Genomic DNA, 27,223 nt, shown 5'->3' with positions numbered 1-27,223 from the left:
GTAAATTCAAGCTCATATAGGGTACAGTTTTACTACTACTGCATTACACCATACACTACTACTGCATTACACCACACACTACTACTGTAGGGGGCATTTAAGATTCCACTCAGTGGCCTCTGAACCTCTACTGGTGCTGTTTAATATCGAACACCGGCCTGCTTTTAACAATTGAGAGTTACAGTCAGTTTTTCTCGAGTACTCGTTAAAAATCGTTAGAGGTTGACTGAGAGTTAAGACTATCAGCGTTGATGTGACTCCCCCCCCCCCCCACACACACACACACACACACACACACACACAGAACCGCTTCTCATCAAGTCACAGGCAATAATTACGAAACACAGGTGCTGAGAAAATGCACGAAACGGGCAGCCGGAGATAAAGGCAGCGGAGATAAACACAGGTGTTGCAGGAACTGCTTTTAATAATCTGGGGACTGTTCAACTGGCGGGAAGTGATAAGGAGTCCCATGTATAAAACCCAAGAGGAAAAAAAACAGAGAGGCATTTAAAAAAAAAGAAAGGGGAGGAGTTAAAAGTGAAATAATAGGAACTGGTAATGGGAGTGGGATCGGGGCGGGGCAGGGCAGGGCGGGGCAGTTAAACAGCCATGCAGGCTAGTCTACGCTGTTCCATTTACCCAGAATTTTGGCAGCTATATTTAGTGTCGCACGTTCTTTGAAGGTCTGTAGTCTCGTGTCCTGAGAGTCCATAGCGATGGTCCTCGCCAGCTAGGGAGTCCCCCAATGAAGGGGGTGACGTCGCAGTGGCCAGCCCTCGCACTGGACAAGGCGGGGGCTGCTCCTCGGGACGGCAGTGTCACTCAACTGTACTGTGTTCACCCAGCATCCACTGGGAAAGAGACCACTGGCACCAGCTCTTACTTATTGCATGTAATTATATGATAACGCCTGTATTTACTATATGCTATATAATGTCTCATTGCCTGTCACTATGGAGTCAAAGTGTTTATAAACAAGACCTAATTAGGCAACTTACATAGGAGGAGATTAATAAAACATGACTGATAACAGAAAATATTACATTTCCAGATAATATATTCAGTTGTAATTACATGCTATAAGTAGGATTAAGTGTTTATTTGTCTGTAAAGTCCTAAGCATCATGACAATATGGCAATATAAAATCAATATAACAGCACCCGCATCCCTTATCTGAAGTTTTTTGGGCATGTATGAAGACACAAAAAGCGGATATTTGTGTGCTGTTCTGTCCCCCCATAGTGTCCTATGTCAAGCTTGTTGTGGATCAAAAGTGCTCCTTTGATAAGTTTGATGTCATTTTTACAGCCACAGTTACAGTGTATTTATGTCGACTGCCTGATTCCAGCATGGTCCCTGCTCACATGGTGTATGCCACCCAATAGATGACGTTCACCGCCGCAAAGGCTGCTGGGAAAACAGCCCTGGCATAGATGTCAATGGTGTCGGCATCGATGGGCTTGAACATGGACTTCAGGCATCCCTTCTTCTCCTCTGGGTTTTCCAGCCGTCTACCCCTGGTTGTCCGTGTTTCTGTGCCATCTGACTCCGCGGGAGCGTCTGCGGGCCGCTGGGCTCGTCCTTGCCGGTTGGAGACCATCAGGCCCTGATTCATGCCCGCGACAGAGAGGGAGTACATAACCATAGCCTGCTTCCCATTCTTCACAATGGACTGTGGGCAGGGGAGATTAACAACAACACATATTAGCATCCCTCTGCGATGAACCTGTGCAGAGCAGATGGACAATCTGTACGGACATGAGGAAACTTTGAATATTATTATGTCGCTGCTCATGCAGAACTTCCACTCAAAGTGATCTCCAGGTTTCGTACAGCTGGGTGTTTCCCGGAGCAGTTCCAGGTTCTTAAGTACATCAGCACCACACCTGGGATTTGGGCTGGGTCCTTCATCTTTATCTGGTGCCTCACCATCATCTCCCTCTGTCCAACAATTCATGTAACTCAATTATACTCTTTTAGTCAGGGGAGGGCCGGCCCCTCCCTTCTACACTGGAGGGTGTATTGGTTTGCGTTCTCGCTCACCACTTAATTGAATTTAACTGAATTACTTAAATTAGACAAAACTGATGGCATAAGCTAGAGTCAATCCTGTTTACTGACGTCGAGCTGCAGTCGAGGAATAAGTACACCGTTATCAAGACTAATTAAGATCTTTCCAATAATCTAAGCCTATAAAATGCAAATGTAAATCCTTAGCCAATATGTTTGGCTAATCTTAAATACATTGAGCCCCTAATTCATTGAGGTTAGAGCAGGAACAGAAAAAGTCCCCCAACCCTAATTTTGGTTATGGACAGCAAGGGCAAAATAAAAGTAAAATCTCCCTGTAATCTTCACACCTATTGTCTGTTATTAAAATGAATTGTGTATTTTTTCATTCTGTATTATAACTATAGAAAGAGAATAAGCATCTGAACAAGCAACAGAGTTATAAGCAGGCATGCTGGATGGTAGCAGGAACCACAGGCTGATCTCTGCTCTCCTTCAGAACCAATTCCTGTGTGACAGGAACCGAGGAACAGGCTAAAATCCACAGAATTAGCAAAACCCCGCCGGGAAACGAGAATTAATCATCTTTCTCACTTTGGAAGTACTAATTAGTTTTGTGCAATATTGTAACCAATCCAGGAGGTCAAATGTTTACTTAGTGCTTCGGTTTCCATAAATATGCCATTTTGGTGCAATATTACATTGCAATAATAATGATGATAATAATAATAACAAAAGGAGAAGTAGAGACTTGGGGGGAAAAAAGTCAATAAACCAGGCAGCTGAATTTGTGTTGAATAAGGTACTTATATAGTTATCTGCTGTATCGGCTTTTCCCCCCCAAGTCTCAGCTTCTGCTTCTGAGAGCACCATGCCTTTCTCAGAGCGCTCTGTACCTCCGCCCCCATCTTGTTGGCCTTGATCCTGGCCCTCTGCTTGCGATTGTAGTCCGCGTTGTAGTGGGCGAAGGCGTACTCCACCAGCGCTGCGAACACAAACACGTAGCAGATCCAGAAGTAGACGTCTAGGGCCTTGATAGCCGACGCCCGGGGCAGGGAGGAGCGAGCACTGACCATCAGGGTCGTCATGGTGAGCACTGTGGTGATCCCTAAAAATCACAGCATCAGTCAGGTGATTAATCTACTGCAGTCACCCACCTAGACTGTTATATTGGTGTCAGGTGATTCACCTAGTAAAATATCCGGTGGCAGAAAACCTGTGTGTGGTATTTATAATTGTCTCTATTCCTGAATGAATTTGCCTTATAGTCTAATCACATTTGAGCTTCATAATAAATAAAAAGAAGGTTAGATATTGATCCCACATTCAAAAGGGTTACTAATTGATGATATTCATTAGCAGTAGATATTTCCATCCCCTGTAGGAAACTTCAAGGTATTTTTTCCAATTTCTCTCTATATAAATCTAATATTTTTAAGTTGTATTTTTCCTGCTACAGCACTCCAGCGTGGGTTAGGGGCAGGAAGGCGCTGGCCATGGTCAGCCTGTGCTGTTATCTTTCTCTGTTAGCCGTTCTCTCTTACATTTTCCTGTCCGTGCAAGACCCGCTTCATCAAGCTTCAGCTCACGGACAAATACCCCGACATTCTTTCACATACAATCAAGAAGTCATTCATCCCTCAATAATTGCAAGCTGTCCGAGCCTTGAGGCTGTGAAACAGCCCCAAACAACAATACTCACCGCCAGGAAACGGCTCTTTTGTTGGAATTTCAATGTGTTCAACAAAGACATGAGAAAGATACCGATTTTGTGTGCAAATTTTTATCACAGTGTCTGTTATGACTTCATTGACAATCAGACCAGACTCTATGTTAAAATGATGCTGATCCTTTTCTCAAAACTGTACAGGATATCATTCACATGACTATTGAGGTGTTTCACCATAGAATACAATGTACCATTGAGAACACCAGGTGTTTCCCTGAACCTGTTCAGGTTTTCTAGTTTAATTTCTCAACCACAGCAATATTTGTTGCCCATACAACCAATAATATACAGCGCATATTTTAATCTGACTGTACTTTTTTGCACACCTTTTAAAGTTACAGGTACTGATAGAGGTACAGGTACTGATAGAGGTACAGGTACTGATTGCGTAAGTACTGTGTGCGGTCGCTGCTGCGTTGTGCTAACCTAGCGACACCCTCGCAGGTACCGCTGACTGGCTGATCCAGAAGGAGACCCAGGACATGGCCACCAGGAGGATGGATGGCATGTAGGACTGGATGATGTAGACGCCGCGGTTCCGTCTCAGCTGGAAACGGAGGCTGAGCCGTGGAAATCGTCCCGCTGTGTGGATCATTTTTTTTTCGAAGGAGACAGAACAAGAGATGGAACTTTTATTTCCCTGACACATGAAAGGATCCCCCTTGTGCACTTTTATTACATTTATAATCTTATATCATGCTGCATATTTCCTGTGAAATATTTTACAAAATCAATGGCTGATTTTGTTTTCTTGTTTATAGAAAGATGACAGCCTTTAAATGCAGAGATGGGCAGTATTTCAATTTAATAAGAACATAAGAAATTTACAAACGAGAGGAGGCCATTCGGCCCATCAAGCTCGTTTGGTTAATGTATTTAACATATGTATTTAAATACTTTTGAGTATTTTGTAATTTATTTTGCTGGACAGAAAATAATCAGCTGTAATTTGTAACAAAATACTTTGAGAGATTGTATTTTATGTATTTAAAATATTTAAAATACTTTTTTTAAAATGTCATTTTATTTCAACAAGCATGCTTAGACAGTGGCAGTGGTTTGTCATATAAGGAAGCCTTCATTAGCGATAAATGAGGCTAGCTACTTTTAAAATTAATTTCTATCAGCTAAACCGAGTCTGTGTAAAAGGGAGAACCAAGTTGTGAAGTTGATGTTACGTATTATATGCGTCAGAACTGTTAGGTCTGTTTTTTTTTGACCATACATCTAAACCAGTTTCTTCTTTGAGTCTGAGGATGTTCAGCGTCCTACTGTAAGACAAAGTGGGAAATTCATGCATTATGGTAATTAATCTCAGAAAGCACTGCTGTGCCTCCTCGCACGAGCACTGACACACCGGCACCCCGGCGAGCCGCCACCACTAATGTTTCGGGAAACACTGGGTGTAGATTAAGGGTGTAAGAGGTCTGAAACCGCGATACAAACGTTCATGATCTCCTATCGTGGTTCTGGAAGATGGAATCGCGATATCCCCCCCCCCCCACCCCCCAACCCGCTGCTGAAGGGGGAGCCTGTTCAGCTCTCATTATGTTACTAATATTACAAAAAGTTTTCTTTCATTTCACAGTTAACGCCATAACACATGTAAATCACAAAATTATTATTCTATTTAAAGGTAGGACAAGCATTGTAAATATTACACATTAATTGTGCTGTAATGGTACACATACTACATTTCATGAGAAATTATTTGTAACTTTTTGATGCATTTGTGTCCATCTCTGCTTAAACGTACCAGACTTAAAGTTCATCATCTCCGTGACAAATCTGTAGTCTATAATGGTAAACTGGGAAAGCTCCAGTTTGTCCAGCCCATGGATGTGCACTTGACTCTCAGACCAGTGATAAACAATGTCTTCAGAGGAGTAGCCATCTGGAAAACACACGGTGGGGAGTTTGTTATGAAATCTGATGGCCTCCAGATAGAACAAAGTACTGGGGAACACAGGGGAACACAGGGGTGTCTAGGTCAGCACAGATGAGCACAGGGGAGCACAGGGGAATACAGAGGAACACAGAAGAGCACAGGGGAGTACAGGGGAACACAGGAGAGTACAGAGGAACACAGAAGAGCACAGGGAAGTACAGGGGAGTGTAGGGAAGCACATGGGGAATACAGAATAACACAAGGGAGCATAGGAGAGTACAGGGGAACACAGGGGAGCATAGGAGAGTACAGGGGAGCATAGGGGAGTACAGGGGAACACAGGGGAGCATAGGAGAGTACAGGGGAACACAGGGGAGCATAGGAGAGTACAGGGGAGCATAGGGGAGTACAGGGGAACACAGGGGAACACAGGGGAGCATAGGAGAGTACAGGGGAACACAGGGGAGCATAGGAGATTACAGGGGAACACAGGGGAGATAGGAGAGTACAGGGGAACACAGGGGAGCATAGGAGATCACAGGGGAGCATAGGAGAGTACAGGGGAGCATAGGAGAGTACAGGGGAGCATAGGGGAGTACAGGGGAGCATAGGAGAGTACAGGGGAGCATAGGGGAGTACAGGGGAGCATAGGAGAGTACAGGGGAGCATAGGGGAGTACAGGGGAGCATAGGAGAGTACAGGGGAGCATAGGAGAGTACAGGGGAGCATAGAGGAGTACAGGGGAGCACAGGAGAGTACAGGGGAGCATAGGGGAGTACAGGGGAGCATAGGAGAGTACAGGGGAGCATAGGGGAATACAGGGGAGCATAGGAGAGTACAGGGGAGCATAGGGGAGTACAGGGGAGCATAGGAGAGTACAGGGGAGCATATGGGAGTACAGGGGAGTACAGGGGAGCACAGGAGAGTACAGGGGAACAAAAGGGAGCATAGGAGAGTACAGGGGAACACAGGGGAGCATAGGAGATTACAGGGGAACACAGGGGAGCATAGGAGAGTACAGGGGAGCATAGGGGAGTACATGGGAGCATAGGGGAACACAGGGGAGCATAGGAGAGTACAGGGGAGCATAGAGGAGTACAGGGGAGTACAGGGGAGCACAGGAGAGTACAGGGGAGCATAGGGGAGTACAGGGGAGCATAGGAGAGTACAGGGGAGCATAGGGGAGTACAGGGGAGTACAGGGGAGCATAGGAGAGTACAGGGGAGCATAGGGGAGTACAGGGGAGCATAGGAGAGTACAGGGGAGCATATGGGAGTACAGGGGAGTACAGGGGAGCACAGAAGAGTACAGGGGAACAAAAGGGAGCATAGGAGAGTACAGGGGAACACAGGGGAGCATAGGAGATTACAGGGGAACACAGGGGAGCATAGGAGAGTACAGGGGAGTACAGGGGAGCATAGGAGAGTACAGGGGAACACAAAGGAGAACAGGGGAGTGTACACCCTCTGTTTTACAGTCTTGGGCCTTGTTGACAGTTCCTTCACTACTCATAGAAACGTCTTTAGGGGTAAGAAGATTGGTTCTGTCACTGGTTCTTACAGCTCTCCAAGTCCAGCATGCATTCCTGCTCATCCATGGGGTACTTAGTCAGGTCCATGTCACAGGCCACTGTCGAGGTAATTCTAAAATGAGAAAAGACGGTTAATCGCATCATCACCGTCAGAAATGCTGTACCAGTGTAGTGTTTGCAATCAAGTGCAGTCTATGCACGACAGACACAAATGCACTCTGTCTCCCTTGTTTTTTGATGATCACATATACAGTACTAATAGTTGGTGATTGAAATTTCTGTTCAATTGGGTTTACACCACTTGCTGTATTAGCTTGGAAAACGAATACATATCAACTTAATTTCTTGTAATGTTTTGTGCACCAATTAGCAAGTAAATGAAAGAGTTTCTGCTGACCCCAAAGAGGTAGAAAACACGGGAAAGCAAGTGCAAACCTTTTATTCAAATACAAAAGTTGTGGATTAATTCTAAAGCTTATTTAAGCCAGCTAAGACCTGTCCCCCAAAATCCCCGGGGCAGGAGGCCGACAGCGCGACAGGCCTATCTGTGCATGGCAGGCAGGCAGACCTGAGCGCAGCCTTGTTACCCAGCCGCCCTCAGGTGCCGCTAATCAGCCAATCCTGAGCTGCGGGAGAGACTCCACAGAGCTGAGGGGGGGGGAAGGAAGCGGCAGAGCTAGACGAGTGTAGGCGTCTTGGCAGCGGGTGTGAGCGCAGTGCATGTGTTTGCACTGCAGATGGTTTGGAAAGGCTGCGTGGACGACGACTGTCTGCTCCTTTTTGATTTATTGCACCTCTACGTCTGCTGCAAACTCTTAAATAAATCTGAGACCTGTTCAGGCTGGTAATTCCCATGCAGAACGGGATTCAGCATGCCAATGTCCTCCTGCATTGCTTCACATCACCGTGAGTTACCCCCCCCCCCCCCCCCCCCCCCCGCCCATTACAGACACCACTGTCTAATTTGCTGTTAATATTTTGAGACACCTTTTAAAATATCAGAAAATGTAGTGCTTTAGAAAAGAGTGGATGCAGATGTTCCACAAAGATGCCAAGAATCAAAACCATGGTGTAGATTAATCAGTTAAGAGAGAAGCAAGATCCTGCCCACACACAGGCCCGCGGGGGCTCCGTTAGAGACCCCGTGTTTGCTGTAAATACACCCCCGCATCCCCCAGCCCCTCCCCCCACTCAGCCCGCCTCCATCATCTGTGATGTAACGACCGCAAAGTACAGTAGGTCATAGCTTTGGCTGATTTCCAGAAAGAAAAGGCTTGTTTAAAAAAACAAAATACAACCCGCTGAGTTATTTGTTTCTTATGATTTTAAACTTTTTTATTTTAGTCTCACTGGAGACACGTGTCGGATATGTTAGTGAGTAAAACCACGAGTATGACCTTGTCCTTGCTCTCCCTTTACTCACTGACAACACCGGACATGTGCGGGGGTGGGGTGGGGTGGGGGGCCTGAGCACCTGCCCCTTTTGCCCAAACTATCCCTTTAAAGGCACAGAGTGCCGCGGTAATGCATGTGTCAGAAGCTTTGAGCTCCTCCGCCCCAGAAGGCCTGCCGTGGCGCTGACCCGCACCGACCGTGCTTCACTCTCCAGCTCCAGCATGTGTGCAGGGAGCCGGAGGCCTGCTGCTTTTCATTCAGCCTCATCTTTTGTTTGCTTCATAGAAGCGATTATGTGGATAGTTAGTCTCCTCACCTGGCGGTTCAAATGAAAATCAGGTGCTAATTATAATTAATTCCTGGAGATCTGCTGTGCACCCACGCTGAACCTATCCCCCCCCCCCCCACCACCCCACTATAACCCCCCCCGGCCCCCCACCGGCTGCTGTAGAGGATCACTCCATCTGGCTGGAGGCGAATCAGCTTGTTCTCCACGGTGACGTCGTGGAACCAGGCCGACTTGGCGTTGACGATGAACGTGTCCGGCAGCCACAGCTTGTCCACAAAGCGGCTGTCCAGCCCCAGTGTCTTGTTGGTGTGGTTATAGGCCAGGCGGTCGTCCCTCCAGCTCTGCCGGAGGAACACGGTCATGGTGTATTCCTGTCCGATGAGGGTGCCGTGTGTTGGGAACAACCCGGAACAAGAAGGAAGCTCAGTTAATGACAATCTCAGTGACTAAGGCTCGTAGGTCCTTAAATCAGTGAGGAGAAACTTAACAAGATACAAAGTCATCCTCAAGTCATCTTTGAACTTCTCCATCACTGTAATCTTTTCCCTGTCAACCACGAGTGCCAAATAAACAATTTTTACAGTTATTTTTATTAATGAGCAGTGATTTGCATATCCTAAGGTTTTGTACCAGAATGGTTTGTCTCATTACAGGAAAACATGGGTTCAGATTGATCAACACAAAGAGTTTGCAGTTATTATGAATCCACAGTCTGTAAGCAATATTTTAAAACACTTTCTGGTGTTTTTTTTCCCTGCGGAGATGCAGTAAATAATATCTTCTAAATCGCGGAATATAAGAACGCTCAGGTCAAGGGGCTCCTACTTTACCATGTTGGCCTCAGAGATGTGGTCTATGCTGGCGACTTCAATGGCCATCGCGACGTTCACTGGAGGGCCTGAGGAGAAGCAAATGAGAGAGAAAACGGCAAAGAATGCCCCCCACCCCCGCATCTCCCCACCTACACACCAAGTACCCGTTCATCAAGATAAAGAGCAAGGTCGTGCAGAAGTGCCATTATTGTGAAATGGGATGCAGCCCACTAGAACAGTGATATTCCTCCTTTGCAATTAAAATGCCTTCTTATATAAGTGCAAAAAAAAGCACTATGGGGGAAAAAAAAGACAATTCTAAGCCCATCCTTCCTGAAATGCCTATTCGAGGAATTAAAAAAATCTGTCAGCTCGTTCATCAATCCCGTTGAGCAGGAAACTTTCACTATGAAGTGTCCTTCCTGAAGGTCTGAAAGGTGTCTAGTGGCTGCACTGAGAACTACGGCAGAAGCAAAATATCATGCTGCACCACACCAGGCTTGAACTACATTTCATATTTATGATATTGACTGGTTTGTTTTCTTGCCCAAAGCATGCATAGCTATTTAAATTATACAGCATAAGCATTTCAGTGAAAGAATTTTTGTTTGGTTTTACAGTCAGAAGTATAATAGAATGATATGTCCTTGGCCCAGCCACCCTGGTGACAAGTTTTATTTTGTCACCTGCTGTCACACTGCATACTGTATCAGCAACAGCACGGAAAGCCCATCCTGTGCTGGAAATGCGATGACCGACGCTGGTGCTCTAAACGTTTGTGCATGTGAGCAGCGGTGAAATTTAACTTGACTCAGAACTGAGTTAAGCTGTGAGGGTGAGAAATCTAAAGCTGCAGTCATTGGATATTTCACATTTGACAGCCATTCTTAACAAGATTTTCTCCGACAGGTACGTCACGTGGCTCAGGTAACTCTCTCGCACTACGCACTTCCATTCGATCCGTTGACATCAGTCAACAATTTTATGGACTCTACATCTATGCCACTCGGTAAAGTAAGAATTACTGAGAGACTGCAGGACCCTGACTTCATTTCAGGGATTAGCTGCATTTGAAAACTGCATCAACTCTTAAATGCACCTAATGGAATAATTTTCAGTAAAAAAAAATCTATGTAAAATTTTTTCTCAGTAACTGGTAAAAAAAACAACAGGTTTGCACCTACATGTCAAGTAGGAGTTGAACAGACCACAAGCACTTTGCTACCTGATAGAGAAGTTTATGTTAAGAATGACAGGAAATGCGAGGCGATGAAAAGGCATCCAATGATACAAGCAATAGATCTCATACTCACCTCCTATCCCAGGACGGAAATTTCGCGCGTACCCCTTCATTAAATCATCCAGATTAGGCAACCAGGATATTTCAATGTCTGTACCTACATAGTCGCCAATATCACTCATCATCGCCCTACGGAAAACAAAAGCACGAAGCTTGAAATTTCAGCCACTGCAGGCGTCCACTACAAAGTTACAAATGGCAACATTCATTTCAGTTTAATGAATTAATTAGTCAATGCATAACATATTTCGATAGCCATTGGATGGGTGATATCAAATACAAGAAACTAAAATGTAAAAGCATGGCATCAGTGAAACGATTTATGTCGAAAGATGATCTGATATGAAACATGCAGTTTAACCTAATGTTTTATTTATATATATTTTTTGAGGTGTGCTTGCGATAAATTCTTATACAATGCACTGGTTTTTGGATATTCAAAAAACAAATGAAAATGCCCAAAATTACAATCTTCAAACGTTTTTTTCTTTTTTTAATTCATATGGAAATAGCTGTTCGTGTTTAATTAAATTTTATGGTTATATGTTTCACATCCCTTCTGACTCATGTAAGGGAGCCTGACAGCATGAGAGGTGGGAGAATGAAAAATGGCCACAAGGGGGCAGTAAGTTCTGCCCAATTAGGCTGAATTCTGGCTGATTTTAGCAACTGGCAAGAACAACATCTTGCAGAGGCCTTTTCACGCAGGAGTTCATCTTCCTGTGGCGCTGCCTGGGAGGAAAGCAGCCCACACTTCACATCCAGACATCTGCTGCCGTCTTTCTAATGTGCCGCTCTTCAAACACTCGCAGAAAGAGCGAGAAGAATGTGAGGAAGTGAACAGCGAAACATAACAAAACTACGCATAAATAACGGGCTGAAACGCCGGTGTGATTGCTTCCACAGGTGTGCCGTAGTGCTCTCTGGTGCAATATTCACATTAAATTATGATCACTGTCAGCCACTGAAACCATTTAGCAATATTTTATGAAAAAATACAAATCAGAAATTACACATATAATATGAGATATGCTTCTTTTAACTAAGAACTTGTGCATATTTGTGAATAACGCGAATATAGTCATATCGCTGTATATGTAGCAAAATGGAATTTTCAATACCATATTAATATCCGTCATGACTAAAAGTTCAGGGTCAGTCACATGTAATACTGTAATTCTGTAAGTCACCAAAACATCACTGCAAAAATGTTGTGGATATTTTTTAACCATTTTGTGTTTTATGGTAGTTTGCATAAATGAAATATAAATACAAGATATTTATATAAATTAATATTTGCAATTTATAAAGGCTCTGAATTTTCATATACTTTAATATAAAACAGTTAGATAATATTTATTTTTACTTAATATGCTTTAATACGAAAACCTTAGAAATGATGTTTTGTATTAAGCACATAAAATTAAAGGTCAGCTTCTTTATTTCTCCATTGAAATGTTAGCCTTTAACAATAAAGTAGCAAGGGTTTAAATAGTAAATTAGTAAATTGGTTTCTTGCTTGAAAACTCAAACTTTGGCATGACACGGAAATGTCTGTCCTGTAATCAACCCGATAGCATCTCCATGGAAACAGTGATTTGAGCTTCGCTGGGCTGGTTTTGGGACGGAGCTGCCTGTCTCACAGTTTGTTGGGCTGTTTATTACATTCATTAGATGTCATCTAACAGGCATTAGTATCTAACAAACAGAATATATAGAAAATGGAATGTACGCAGATGCTCAATTTTGCATATGCGAAAAAACTGCAGTGAAAAGAATATTCCCTACACTAATCATGCCTATAGTTATTGCATTTATCATTGCGGCTGGTGACTAGCTCTCATAGGTAATATAGTTCTATACATATATCTAGAGCCCTAGATACAGTGACAGAATGAGCGGTAAATAAAACAGCCACAGTTTTTCATTTCAGCAGTTACCTCATGCAGTACTATACACAATGACAAGCTTTAAATTAAGATCAAACCGTTTCCCTCACATTCAAAACACGCTGATCCTGTGAAGCTAAATATACACGTTGCAGTGGGGATGTTGCCAGGCTTTTTTTTTTTAACTTTTGATTCACCTTACGAATCAGCCCTAGTAAAGTCACATGGTCGCGCAGAGAATAAGGACGTGTTCTTGACACAAAAATGCTGGTCCCGGGAGAGAGTCTTCATTTGAGCAAAGTAACCTGACTTGCTGCAGCCGTATGAGACACCAGACATGCATGTATAAATAACTATGCGCTGTACGGTATCTGACTTGTTCTTGATAACAGCGAGTGCAATAAAACAAATGAAATCATTAGTTTTACTATTGCCCCAGTTGCCATGTCTTCTATACACTAAGGAAGAAGTCCGCAGGCTGTTAAGCGCTAATGAAGAAAGCGTTTAGATCTTTCTTGGAGTAATTTATAAAAACCGCACAGTTACCCTCAAACGCTTCGCCTTTAAATAGTTCAAAGTCGATTTTTCCTCTCCGCTCCCTCTTGCTCCCCATATTGCTTTGTTATTGTTCATTAAAATGACCTCCCGAGGCCCTGTTGTGCTAACAGCCTGGTTATGAGCATCGCTCCGAGCGGAGGCAGGAGGGGCGGCTGTGGTGCGGTGGCCGGCCGTACAAGGCGCTTCATTTGTACCTGGCTATGTGAGACACTACAGGGCGTCCAGCCCATCTGTGTGCAAATTGCAAAAGTATCATATGTCGCTACCACAACTGTATAATTGAATTAGGAAGCAAAAAAATGAACAAATGTCACCTACAGGGAACAGGGTATACTAGGGAGTTGTCGGGGTTATTGGACCCCGGGGCTCTGTCTGCTCACAGCATTAATACTTATTTATTTATTTCCTTTTTTAAAAGTTTCACCTTTCGTTCCCACTTCAAATGAGAGGCACAGACCTTAAAGCAAAGTTTGCCTCTGCAAAAGCATGTCCCCCTCCTACCAGCCGAGCACGGAAGAGCAGGACAGCGTAGGTGCGCTGAATCTCATTAAATCGCACGCCTGCAGCACAGTATTGGAAGTAAATCCGCTGAACAGGGCCGTTGCTAAGCACACAGCTGCCGGCCGCAGCCTACAGACAGCTGTAACATTAAGATTTCCGTCTTTTGTAAAACCGACACACAATAATTCATCTAGATATTTCTGGGTAATTCTGCAATACACAGAGTACCCTGTCAACTGTTTACAACATACTTTATTTTATTTTTCCTGAAGATTTCTTTTGTTAATTAAATAACGTAAAACAAAGCAGCATAATCACAAGTATGGCTTGACAGCCTTACGTTTGTTTTACCGTAAAGCTATGATAGACCAACACCAGTTTTTAACGGATAGAATAGTGGAGAGACTATTTTGTAGAATACAAGGCCCCGTCAGAAGTTGAAAAGCATAACAAAACATCAGCTTGAATCCTACACATCAAGAATTTAAAATATGACGTACATCAGGGCCGAAGTATTCCAGTCCTCAACCTGTCTGGTGGTATAGCACATTACTGTTCAGTCACTCAGTTACAACATGTATGTTAATGCAGGGGAGATGTGTACATCAGGGCCGAAGTACTCCAGTCCTCAGCCTGTCTGGTGGTATAGCACATTACTGTTCAGTCACTCAGTTACAACATGTATGTTAATGCAGGGGAGATGTGTACATCAGGGCCGAAGTACTCCAGTCCTCAGCCTGTCTGGTGGTATAGCACATTACTGTTCAGTCACTCAGTTACAACATGTATGTTAATGCAGGGGAGATGTGTAAATCAGGGCCGAAGTACTCCAGTCCTCAGCCTGTCTGGTGGTATAGCACATTACTGTTCAGTCACTCAGTTACAACATGTATGTTAATGCAGGGGAGATGTGTACATCAGGGCCGAAGTACTCCAGTCCTCAGCCTGTCTGGTGGTATAGCACATTACTGTTCAGTCACTCAGTTACAACATGTATGTTAATGCAGGGGAGATGTGTAAATCAGGGCCGAAGTACTCCAGTCCTCAGCCTGTCTGGTGGTATAGCACATTACTGTTCAGTCACTCAGTTACAGCATGTGTAATACTGCAGGGGAGATGTGTACATCAGGGCTGAAGTACTGCAGTCCTTAGTCTGTCTGGTGGTATATATATTACTGTTCAGTCACTCAGTTACATCATGTGTGATACTGCAGGGGAGATGTGTACATCAGGGCCGAAGTACTCCAGTCCTCAGCCTGTCTGGTGGTATAGCACATTACTGTTCAGTCACTCAGTTACAACATGTATGTTAATGCAGGGGAGATGTGTACATCAGAGCCGAAGTACTCCAGTCCTCAGCCTGTCTGGTGGTATAGCACATTACTGTTCAGTCACTCAGTTACAACATGTATGTTAATGCAGGGGAGATGTGTAAATCAGGGCCGAAGTACTCCAGTCCTCAGCCTGTCTGGTGGTATAGCACATTACTGTTCAGTCACTCAGTTACAACATGTATGTTAATGCAGGGGAGATGTGTACATCAGGGCCGAAGTACTCCAGTCCTCAGCCTGTCTGGTGGTATAGCACATTACTGTTCAGTCACTCAGTTACAACATGTATGTTAATGCAGGGGAGATGTGTAAATCAGGGCCGAAGTACTCCAGTCCTCAGCCTGTCTGGTGGTATAGCACATTACTGTTCAGTCACTCAGTTACAACATGTATGTTAATGCAGGGGAGATGTGTACATCAGGGCCGAAGTACTCCAGTCCTCAGCCTGTCTGGTGGTATAGCACATTACTGTTCAGTCACTCAGTTACAGCATGTGTAATACTGCAGGGGAGATGTGTACATCAGGGCTGAAGTACTGCAGTCCTTAGTCTGTCTGGTGGTATATATATTACTGTTCAGTCACTCAGTTACATCATGTGTGATACTGCAGGGGAGATGTGTACATCAGGGCCGAAGTACTCCAGTCCTCAGCCTGTCTGGTGGTATACAGTAGATATTACTGTTCAGTCACTCAGTTACAGCATGTGTGATACTGCAGGGGAGATGTGTACATCAGGACCGAAGTACTCCAGTCCTCAGCCTGTCTGGTGGTATAGCACATTACTGTTCAGTCACTCAGTTACAGCATGTGTGATACTGCAGGGGAGATGTGTACATCAGGGCCGAAGTACTCCAGTCCTCAGCCTGTCTGGTGGTATAGCACATTATTGTTCAGTCACTCAGTTACAGCATGTATGTTAATGCAGGGGGGATGTGTACATCAGGACCGAAGTACTCCAGTCCTCAGCCTGTCTGGTGGTATAGCACATTACTGTTCAGTCACTCAGTTACAGCATGTGTGATACTGCAGGGGAGATGTGTACATCAGGGCCGAAGTACTCCAGTCCTCAGCCTGTCTGGTGGTATAGCACATTACTGTTCAGTCACTCAGTTACAACATGCGTGTTAATGCAGGGGAGATGTGTAAACCAGGGCCAAAGTATTCCAGTCCTCAGCCTGTCTGGTGGTATAGCACATTACTGTTCAGTCACTCAGTTACAACATGTATGTTAATACAGGGGAGATGTGTAAATCAGGGCCGAAGTACTGCAGTCCTTAGCCTGTTTGGCAGTATAGCACATTACTGTTCAATCACTCAGTTACAGCATGTATGTTACTGCAAGGGAGATGTGTACATCAGGGCCGAAGTACTCCAGTCCTCAGCCTGTCTGGTGGTATAGCACATTACTGTTCAGTCACTGTTACAACATGTATGTTACTGCAAGGGAGATGTGTACATTAGGGCCAAAGTATTCCAGTCAACTGACAGGTATAGCACATTACTGTTCAGTCACTCAGTTACAACATGTATGTTACTGCAAGGGAGATGTGTACATTAGGGCCAAAGTATTCCAGTCAACTGACAGGTATAGCACATTACTGTTCAGTCACTCAGTTACAGCATGTATGTTACTGCAGGGGAGATGTGTACATCAGGGCCGAAGTACTCCAGTCCTCAGCCTGTCTGGTGGTATAGCACATTACTGTTCAGTCACTCAGTTACAGCATGTATGTTACTGCAGGGGAGATGTGTACATCAGGACCAAAGTAATCCAGTCAACTGACAGGTATAGCACATTACTGTTCAGTCACTCAGTTACAACTGTTTATGTTTCTGCAGGGGAGATGTGTAAATCAGGGCCGAAGTACTGCAGTCCTTAGCCTGTCTGGCGGTATAGCACATTACTATTCAGTCACTCAGTTACAGCATGTATGTTACTGCAGGGGAGATGTGTACATCAGGACCAAAGTAATCCAGTCCTCAGCCTGTCTGGTGGCATAGCACCTTACTTTTCAGTCATTCAGTTACAGCATGTATGTGAATTTGTTCATAGAGCAAGGTTGCAGCTTTACACATGCCCCTAGGATGTGAACCAACAACCTTTCAATTGTAGGTTCTTTATTATTTTGCTACACATCCCATGTAATAGTGCAGTTACTATGTTAATGTTTTAATTTAAAAAAAACAGCAGCGACAAAAGAATCCACATGACTTAAAATCTTCCCTTAATCAAGTAAATAAGATCCCAAATTTCTGAATTAAACCAAATGTTCACCTTTTGGGTGGTTGTAACAGTCTGGGTTATTGGGGGGGGGGGGGCTCAGAATCAATGACATTGGGAGACAATGACATGCATTTATCTCTGCTCTGTTCTGTTGTCGGTTTTTGTCCCTGGTCTATAGGGACAGTAAATGGACGTCCCTCTAACAAGGTGGGGGGTTATTCCTCGTCTATAGGGACAGTAAATGGACGTCTCTCTAACAAGGTGACTTGGAAACAAGTCCAGCTCTCTGTGTCCTGAAAATTGAGCAGAAGAAAAAAAAACATCAGGCTTGATGGGTGGCAGGTCACAAGGCAATTAAGGACATGTATAACCTGAAGGTTGTTGGTTCAATTCCCAGACAAGAACGTCTGCACTGCCCTTGAGCTAGGAAAGTGAAGTGTTTTTTAAAGAACAGTGTAGTAGGTGAAAATTGTCATCTTAGCAATTATAGCATAAGATCTGAAGCTGGGGGCGTCAGTAATGACTGTAGATGAAACAGCTGGAAGCCCTGTTTAATCCATTCCATCTCCTTACGTCACCAAGGTGGAGACGGCTTCACGTTGTTATCAGTATTAATTAAACTACAAGATTCTCATTTTAGGGGCTTCTGTTTAGTGGCATAGGAGACAGTTTGACAATGGAGGTGGGACACAACTTACTAATCTAAATGTAAAGGTCTGTTTTTTAAGAAGGATGAATGAATCCAAATTAATTATTGGGAGGTATATGCCCCCCCCCCTTCCTTTCTAGTTCCTACATCCCTGCTTGTGTTAATCTGACCTCAAAAGTTTCTACACATGCAAAGAAACCATATCCATAAATTGGGGTGAAAAAGACATAAGGTACAGACTGGAAATGGAGACAATACAGATAAAGCTGCTGAAATGTGGCCTATCATTAAGCCAGTGAAGCAAAAATTCTTTGAACACAGCCAGTTCAAAGCATTACTTTCAGGCAATATGGCCAGCCACACTTGGAAAGACACACTGGGTGATTATAACTGTAACTGCCTCATTTAAAGGCAGACGATTTCAGGTGTTTGTATTCCCAGCTAGCAGTGGCAGATTTTCAGCTCCATCTACTGCAACTAATAAAACTGAACTTAGCAAACTTGAAATACAACCCTATTTCCAAAAAAATGGGATGTGTAAAATGTAAATAAAAATATAATGCAGTGATGTGCAAATCTTATAAACCCATATTTAATTGAAAATAGAACAAAGACAACATATCAATTGTTGAAAAAATTGTTGGTCAATTTTATTGTTTTATGACACATATATGCTCAATTTGAATTCGATGCCAGCAACACGTTTCAAAAACTTGAGACAGGGGCAACAAAAGAAAAGTTGTGTAATGCTAAAACAAAACATCTGGTTGAATAACTAATTGGGTTAATTGGCAACAGGTCAGCAAGATGATTGGGTATAAAAAGAGCCTCCCAGAGAGGCAGAATCTCTGTGCTGTGGGGATGAAGATAGGGAGAGGTTCACTGCACTGTGCAGTGAAGATGGGGAGAGGTTCACCACTCTGTACCAGACTGCGTGCACATATACTGCAACAATTTAAGAATAATTTTCCTCAACGAAATATTGCAAAGAATTTGAGATTTTCTTCATCTACAGTACATAGTATCATTAAAAGATTCTGAGAATCCAGAAAAATCTCTGTACGCAAGGGACAAGGTCAAAAATCAATACTGGAGAGTCATGATCTTCAGGTCCTCAGGCAGCACTGCATTAAAAACAGACACAATTCTACAGTGGACATCACTGCATGGGCACCGGAACACTTCTTTGAACACAGTTTGTCGCTGCATCCTCAAATGTAGGATGAAACTCTACCATGCAAAGAAGAAAACATCTAAACATGATTCAGAAACGCCTCTGACTTCTCTGGGCCTGAGCTCATTTAAAATGTAATGAATCAAAATGGAAAACTGTCCTGTGGTCTGACAAATCAAAATTTCAGATTCTCTTTGGAAATCATGGACGCCACGTCCTCCGGGCTAAAGAGGAGAGGACCATCCAGCTTATTATCAGCAGACAGTTCAAAAACAGCATCCGTGATGGGATGGGGGTGCATTAGTGCCCATGGCTTGGGTACCTTACACATCTGGGAAGGCACCATTAATGCTGAACGATATATACAGGTTTTGGAGCAACATATGCTGCCATCCAGACAACGTCTTTGTCAGAGAAGGCCTTGTATATTCCAGCAAGACAATGCCAAACTGCATTCTGCACGAATTACAACAGCATGTCTCCGCAGTAGAAGAGTCCGGGTGATAGACTGGCCTGTCTGCTGTCCTGACCGGTCACGCATTGACTTTGGCGCACTATGAAACGAAAAATACAACAAAGGAGACCCCAAACTGTTGAACAGTTGAAATCCTCTATCAGGCAAGAATGGGATGACATTTCACTTTAAAAACTCCAGCAGCCGGTCTCCTCAGTTCCCAGACCTTTATAGAGTGTTAAAAGAGGTGATGCAGCACAGGGGTCAATGGGCCCCTACCCCAGCTTTTTTGAAACGTGTTGTTGGCATCAAATTCAAATTGAGCATATATTTGTCATAAAACAAATCAAGCAAATGCCTAGACTTTGTTCTATTTTCAGTCAAATATTTATATCATTTAAAAATCATTGCATTCTGCTTTTATTTACATTTTACACTGCATCCCAACTTTTTTGTAAATTAGATTAGATTAGATTAGACTTTATTAATCCCACAATGGGGAAATTCTTTGAGAAACGGCAGCAATAATGAAAAAGACAGCACAAAAAAGGACAGGATCCACAGGATCAGCAAAAAATAACAATACAGATAATAAAAATGGGATTGTAGTTAAAAAATAATATGTTTAATTAAGATCCATCATTCCATCATCTGCTTATCTAGTATTGCACTTAAGTGCACAAGACAGTTAATTAGACAGTTAGTTTGTTATCGAGATGATTTTTTAAAACTAGTCCACAGTCGACCCTTTTCCCACTAACAGCTTTTCCACAGATAATCACTGCACTTCATTTGGACACGTTTCGTTTGGAGTCCTCTGCCTTAACCTGGATGAGTGAGAAGCTTTATGTTTTCAGCAAGATCTACTTGACACTCTGTACTCTGTGTATGAATTTCATGTGAAAAGATGGTCATTTATCAACAGAAAATCACCATAAATATCCATAAGTCTATGCAGCTGCAAGGACTCTGTGATTCTTTAACCTTTCTTGTTTTAATATATAAAAATACTTGATTATTTGATTATTACACTTTGACCAAACAGCGTACGCTAATATAAGTGTATGAATACACACCCCTCAGAACCACGCCACTGCACTTTGATTTACACATGACAACAGAAAAATGTAGATTTTCCTGCCACATTTTGCTCTAAAAGCTGAATTAAAGCTCTAAAATTGTGTCCAATCTCCACAACTCACCCAAGGAAGAAAGTGCCTTCCAACTGCGCACCAATATATATAATCCCGTGGCTGGAGCCTGAGTTTGCAGTTTCAGCAGCATTCTGTTGGACTGCACAGGCTGTTATGGAGGGAGGGGAGTCCCACGCTTCTCTGATGGGATGTCAGTAACAATGGCCAGGCTTCCAAGATAATAAATCCTCCATCCACCCATCAACTTTTGCCTTCTTATTCAGTACAGGGTACCAGGCGAAAAAGAATACAAGCAACCTTGAAATGTATCTTTCTTCTATTAATTAAATATGATTACAGGCTTTTTATTCCTTGAAAATGTATCTGTTTTTGTTGTTAGGTACATTTATGACTGACATATCTGTTTAAAGATAAGGTCTATGTAATCACTCTGCGTGTCTTTAGTGTACTTTTCAGAAAGGAACCTTCCATCATCATAATAAGACTTTTGTTGGTTTGCCAGCAATTTACAAAAGTGTGTAATTAAAACTGAATTGTTTATTATTTTTTTCAAAGGTAACTTTTTTTCTAAAATGGTTAAAGAACACCTATGGGAGATTTTCAGATGTATTTATGTTAAGCCAAAGCTTCTGCTTTAGTAGTTTGAAAGTCAAAGACAACTTTATTGTTATTGTGCACATACAAGACGAAATGAAGTAATCAGCTGTCTTAGTACAAGCATCACACATAGAAATAGTATTAAAATGGACATAGAATAGAATAAATAATCAGGGTCATACATACATATACATGCGTATACATTTATGTGTCTGGACACATCTGCTTTTAATGCATTTGTCTCTGTTTTAGCTGTGTTATTCACCTTATAGTAAAATGCCTCAAGGCAATGAAAGATGTAGCCGCCTGGAATGCTTCTCCAACAGACCTGAAGGAGTTTCCACAAGTTCTGGGCACAAGTTGGCTTCCTTGCTCTTACTCTTTGATCCAACTCATGCCAAACCAGCTGTGTGTGGTTTAGGTCGGGGGAGGGATTGTGGGGGGGCAGGTCATCTGTCACAGCGCTCCACATCTTTCCTTCTTCACAAGATATTACTCACTACATAATCTCGAGGTGTGCATAAGGTTGTTTTCTAACGATTTTCAGTACAGTGGGTGTATCCAGATTTTGAATGGTACCGAATACATTATATACACAGATGACCCAAAACATTATAACTACCCCCACCCTACAGATGGTGCACATCAAGGTTCGGGATACGCCACACGGTAAGCTAACGTTCAGTACTCACACTGAACATGCTGAATGCAGAAGAAATGGGCAGAGATAATGATCTGAGTGACTCTGACAAGGGCCAAATCATTACGGCCAGACATGTGGGTCAGAGCATCTCTGAGACGGCAAGGCTTGCGGGTCGCTCACGGTCAGCCATGGTGAGCCTGCCGAGGTAGGAAAAACTATGAACCGCCGACAGGGACATTGTTTACTATTAATTTTGATTTCATTACACATGAAAAGTACAAACAGAAGCGGACTGGGGAGCAGTTTAAATCCCAATAAAGAGAGTTACTTATTTATATAAATGGTGATGGGAATTTGGGATATTCTGTCTAGCAGTGTCATGGATGTACAGTTTGTCTAATTATTTGTACTAAATCTTATTTTACAAACACCGAACGATTAAACAGAAGCTTTAAGTTTTGTGATATTCTTAACCCTTTTTTGTTTCTGCACATCTATGCCAGTCCAATTCAATTCCAGTTCAGTATTTGCGTTGATTACGTAAGAACGAACGGGAAAAGCAGTGTAACCGACACAGGAGCATGAGGGACCAGAAGAGGATGTTTCTACAGATTTGCTGATCTACAGGCCTTTTCTGACCATGCAATCCTGGTTCATTAGAAGGCCTTGTGGTCTGACACAGCAGCAGAAAGCCCTTATACACACTGCAATATAAATAACTTTTCCATCCATCCATCCATCTGACGTAATGCTGGATCTTATAGCTTCTGGTGGCGAAACTCAAACAGATAAGTGGCTGAGAATCTGCCTTATATAGGAAGGTTCATAAAATTGAGCTTTTGTAAGATGGTCCTTTATATGCTTCAAGATCTTTGCTGTGAAAGATTATTTTTTATAGGATGGATGTTGTTTTCAGTCTGTCACCTGCAGTTTTTAACTCCATACCCGAGTTAGAGTATAATGCTATCTCAGACCCAAATAAGTGAAACAATGGCACAGCAACAGTCATATTTTATCTAGGCAAAAGGCAAAGGACTCGGCTTGAGGGAGCAGCTCTGATTGCTGTCCTGGGATTTGAGCTTGTAACTTTCAGCCACAGCTCCGCTCCTGTAGTCAGCGCACGCCCTGCTCAAAGTTACCCTGCACTCGGTCTGAAAGGACCACTGTCCTCGTCTGTAGCTGCTAAAATTGGTCAATCAATGGCCCATTCCCTGAGCTGGACGAAGAGTCGCGTTCATGAATCATTCTCCTTCCTGAACAAAGCTGCACCCGAGTTCTTTCATATTACTTGCAACATTTTAAAGCCGCGGTCTGTGTTTCACACATTCTTATTAATGTAGTAGTGTTTTCTGCACCATAGTCTGCGTCACTGTCACACTTCCTGTGCACATGTCCAGTTGTACTTTACTGTTTTTCTTTATAGAAACAGTTTTCATCAAGTTACATTAAAAAATGTAAAATTCATGGGAATCGGAAAAATTAAACATTAAAATTAGATGCTTTTGAGCATTCATTTTATGTACTGGACTCAATTCTATTATGTAGGCCTACAACAAAGCTACCAAGGCACACATTTTAAATATTTTATATATATATATAGTTATTCTGCCTATATTGCTTTAGATTTGCTGAAAGTTCGTCTAACTTGAATGTGCCAAGATTACAGCAAAGACACTCGCACATAAACTCATTTGAATTCATTCTAATGTTGACGGACAAAAGTTATGTTCACGGGACTGAAATGTGTCATGTGCGCTACAAAGTTATATTACAAGGTTAATGTTTGAAAACAGAAAATCCATCCTTAAATTGAAAATATTTCAAGACATTGTTAAAGAGAACCGAAACACCCCGTACGTTCTTTTTTTTTACTTGATTGATTTTTCTCTAGTGGATGAAAAAACCGTAGGGATTCGGAGTGGAATCTAGGTTACAGTAGGTATTATTATAGAACCAGATTGTACGGTTTTACTGTAAATCTAGAACCAACTCAGAGCGTAATTTCTAATCACAACCAAGGATTAATGGGAAACAACAAACATGCATCATCGTCTGAAATGGCAGCATTTTGTTAAATGAAAAGATGACCTGAAATGCGACCGTGACTTTTTGATCAAAGCTGCAGTATGAAAACATATTGCCACAGTAAATTATGCTGGCTTTGCAGAAACCTGACAGCTTAAACACGAATGCTCAAAACGCCTTACATGTAAACATTCACTTCGATCACACGTAAATCTTGTCAAAAACAAATTAAAGTTCCCAGCCCGATTAAAGAAAAGAGAACCGCATGCAGCGGCATTTCACACTACCTGGTTAATTTGTTCCGTTGGACCGAAAGGAGCAATAGCACGGCCAAAGCTGATGTGATTATCTCCATATCTAAAGCTTTACAAAGTTCTCCAGAACTGAATGGCAATCGATCAGGAGGTCACGGCAGCAAAGTGGCTAGCATGCCTGCCCTGCGAAGCGCAGTAGTTGGGAGCAGAGCGCGCCTCTTGCCACCCATACCCAGCGCTGGTCCCGGCGCGGCGCGCGCGATCCTCTCCCACTGAACTCGCCTCTAATAGAGTTGACTGGTGCAGTCGCTGTAAAGCCCCGATCACACAAGCGCACACACACACCCACACACACGCAGCACAGACCGCTCGTGAGAGCAAGAGAAATCATCATCCGGTCGCCTGCAGTAACCTATAAGCGTTATAATGGCAGTCAGCGATGTCTTCACACCATCCTTATAAATAATTCGGATGCATTGTTTGCAAAAAAACATAACAGCATAGTTTCACAATAATAATTATTATTTTCTGTATTTTTTCTGTCTTACAAGGTTCGGAAATATTTCCAGCCAACCTTTGTGAGACACTAACATAAGTTTGACTTATCTATTGGTTTGTGGGTTATATAATCATTGACAGCGAATACATTTCATAGCTTCAGATAATTTGTCTTCACTAAAATTCAAATTTCTGCTTTCAAGCGGACAATTAAACGGCGGCAGTGCGTTGTATGGATAGCCTATATTCTGAACGCACATCCACAGTTAATATCACCTTGCGTATTACATTGTTTTTTACGATTCATTTACTGATCGGAGTATCCAAGGCGACTGACATCCACGTGCCGTTTTTCTCTTTAGTCCATTAGATTGGTAATTTGAGTTAACTACCTCACTTTGAGATGAGGTTATTTTTCTGTTAGTACTGTAACCCTTCAGCCACAAGTTCAGCCTCTTAAACAACGAATCCACGATTGTTACATGTGTCCGGGGATAAATTGGACTCAAATGACTGAGCAGGGTTTCTTATTTAACCACTAGGTCACTGTAATCCTATCCAAATCGTTAAGGGAGAGTTCAAATGGCTAATGTGCATTTTCCCCCAATACCGTACCTTATCTGATTGACTAAACTATCGGTTTGGTAGTGCATGCTTTTATAAAATGCAACTCACAGCGTTTGTGTGTGTGTGTGTGTGTGTGTGTGTGTGTGTGTGTGTGTGTGTGTATATATATATATATATATAACATAGTATTAATTCGTAGGTTAATCAACAAAACTGATGATGCAATAATGGGATCTCAATGCAATATAAGTCTAAATCTTCCATCATGACAAGTTTATCAGTTTATCGCAGTAATCTACACATTAGGCCAGTAGAACTTGCCAAATAATAATACATTCTGTGGTATTTTTTACCCCAAATTTGAATATAATTACTCTCTGACATTGCTTAGCTGTACCAAGACTGCACATATACTCAGCATAGTTTGAAAGCAAGCAGTGGATCACAGTTCACTCTCACAATTAAGCTATATGAATATCTGGTTCTCCAAAAAAGGTATTAAGTTCAATTTTGAGAGATATTTTTACTTTGTGCTTTGCTTGATTAGGGCACTGAACTAGTACATATGAAAGATGCAGAATGTGGAATATCGCAGGCAGAAATCCAAATTTAGACTTTCTGTAATTGTGCTGTTTTCTCAGGTACATATATTACCAGGCAACTCTTTATATTTTTTGCTTAGCACAATCACAGCATTTCACCCACTAATTTATAGACATTTTATTTTAATTTTATCACCATATTTTTACAAGTATTATTCACGCTGGACCCCTTTGAAATTTTTTTTTTTTTTTGGAGTGGGGGGGGTACGTTATCTGTTCTAATGCATGAACTAGATGTGTGAAATATATTCATTGTATAGTAAGAAACTGCTGTTTCTAGCTGAAAAGTGAGGTATCTGCTACCTTTGCGTGTCAGTTTTGTTTTCAACAATAATCTCAAGTGACACAGCAGTGTAGAGATGTTGTGGATAAGCACTAAAAAATCTCTTTTTTTTCAGCTGGGATACAGGAACATTCATATCCAGCATGTCTGATATTATAAAAAAACGCTCCATCTGAAAAAAAAACTCATAGAACAAATCACATACAGTTCTGTGCAAAAGCCTTAAGCTGTCAAAGGAAATGTTTAAAACTGTTTATCTGTGTAGTAATTGCATATGTGCTCAGAAAAAAATCTCAATTTAACATTAGAAACATACAAATGAACAGTAACACAATAAAAAACTAACAAAAATTTCTTCAGTTCTGCAAAAAGTTACTGGTATCTTGCTGGATGGCTGGATGAGCAGCGCTTCAGTTATGGCATGCTAGTGGTCCAGTCAAGAAATATTTGAGTGTTTTTCGATGGTTACTGCAATACTGGGGTGACTTTTGGGGAGGTTCTGTTAATGTCTAAGCTGATACACTTTGACAGACATAAAATCACACCAAATGTCAACCATAATTTAGATATAATTTTCTTTGGCACCAAGACTTGTGCACCATAATGTAATTGAGCGCAGTTGTGCCGTATCCTGATGTTTGTTACATTACCCACAACACACACATACAAAACATCTACAAATGGTGCAAGCAGAACTAGCATACTTTATTTGAGTAATTAAAAATAAAATCTAATACTGAATTTCTAAAAATTATGTAAAGAACATTTAACCGGTCTAACAAGTGCAAGATAGGGTCGACTTTATTCATGGAGGGCACTACACAGTTATTATATTGTAGCTGAAGAGTAATGTATCATTTG

The 27,223-nt window shown here is 42.3% G+C and overlaps 1 protein-coding gene across 1 annotated transcript; it reads right to left on the bottom strand.

The window, feature by feature from the left end:
- Positions 1 to 409: 409 nt before the first annotated feature.
- Positions 410 to 24,733, bottom strand: gabrd (gamma-aminobutyric acid type A receptor subunit delta). Its single transcript, XM_023793693.2, has 9 exons — positions 24,446 to 24,733; positions 10,972 to 11,087; positions 9,677 to 9,744; positions 8,997 to 9,217; positions 7,192 to 7,274; positions 5,500 to 5,637; positions 4,170 to 4,325; positions 2,911 to 3,122; positions 410 to 1,676 (listed from the first exon to the last, which is right to left on the bottom strand). The coding sequence occupies exons 1-9, from the start codon at positions 24,511 to 24,513 to the stop codon at positions 1,365 to 1,367; spliced, it is 1,374 nt and encodes a 457-aa protein (XP_023649461.1). The 5' UTR covers positions 24,514 to 24,733; the 3' UTR covers positions 410 to 1,364.
- Between the last annotated feature and the right edge of the window lie 2,490 nt (positions 24,734 to 27,223).

Source organism: Paramormyrops kingsleyae, chromosome 6, assembly GCF_048594095.1.
Source record: "Paramormyrops kingsleyae isolate MSU_618 chromosome 6, PKINGS_0.4, whole genome shotgun sequence".
Taxonomy (NCBI): domain Eukaryota; kingdom Metazoa; phylum Chordata; class Actinopteri; order Osteoglossiformes; family Mormyridae; genus Paramormyrops; species Paramormyrops kingsleyae.
This window is presented reverse-complemented; position numbering and strand designations above follow the sequence as displayed.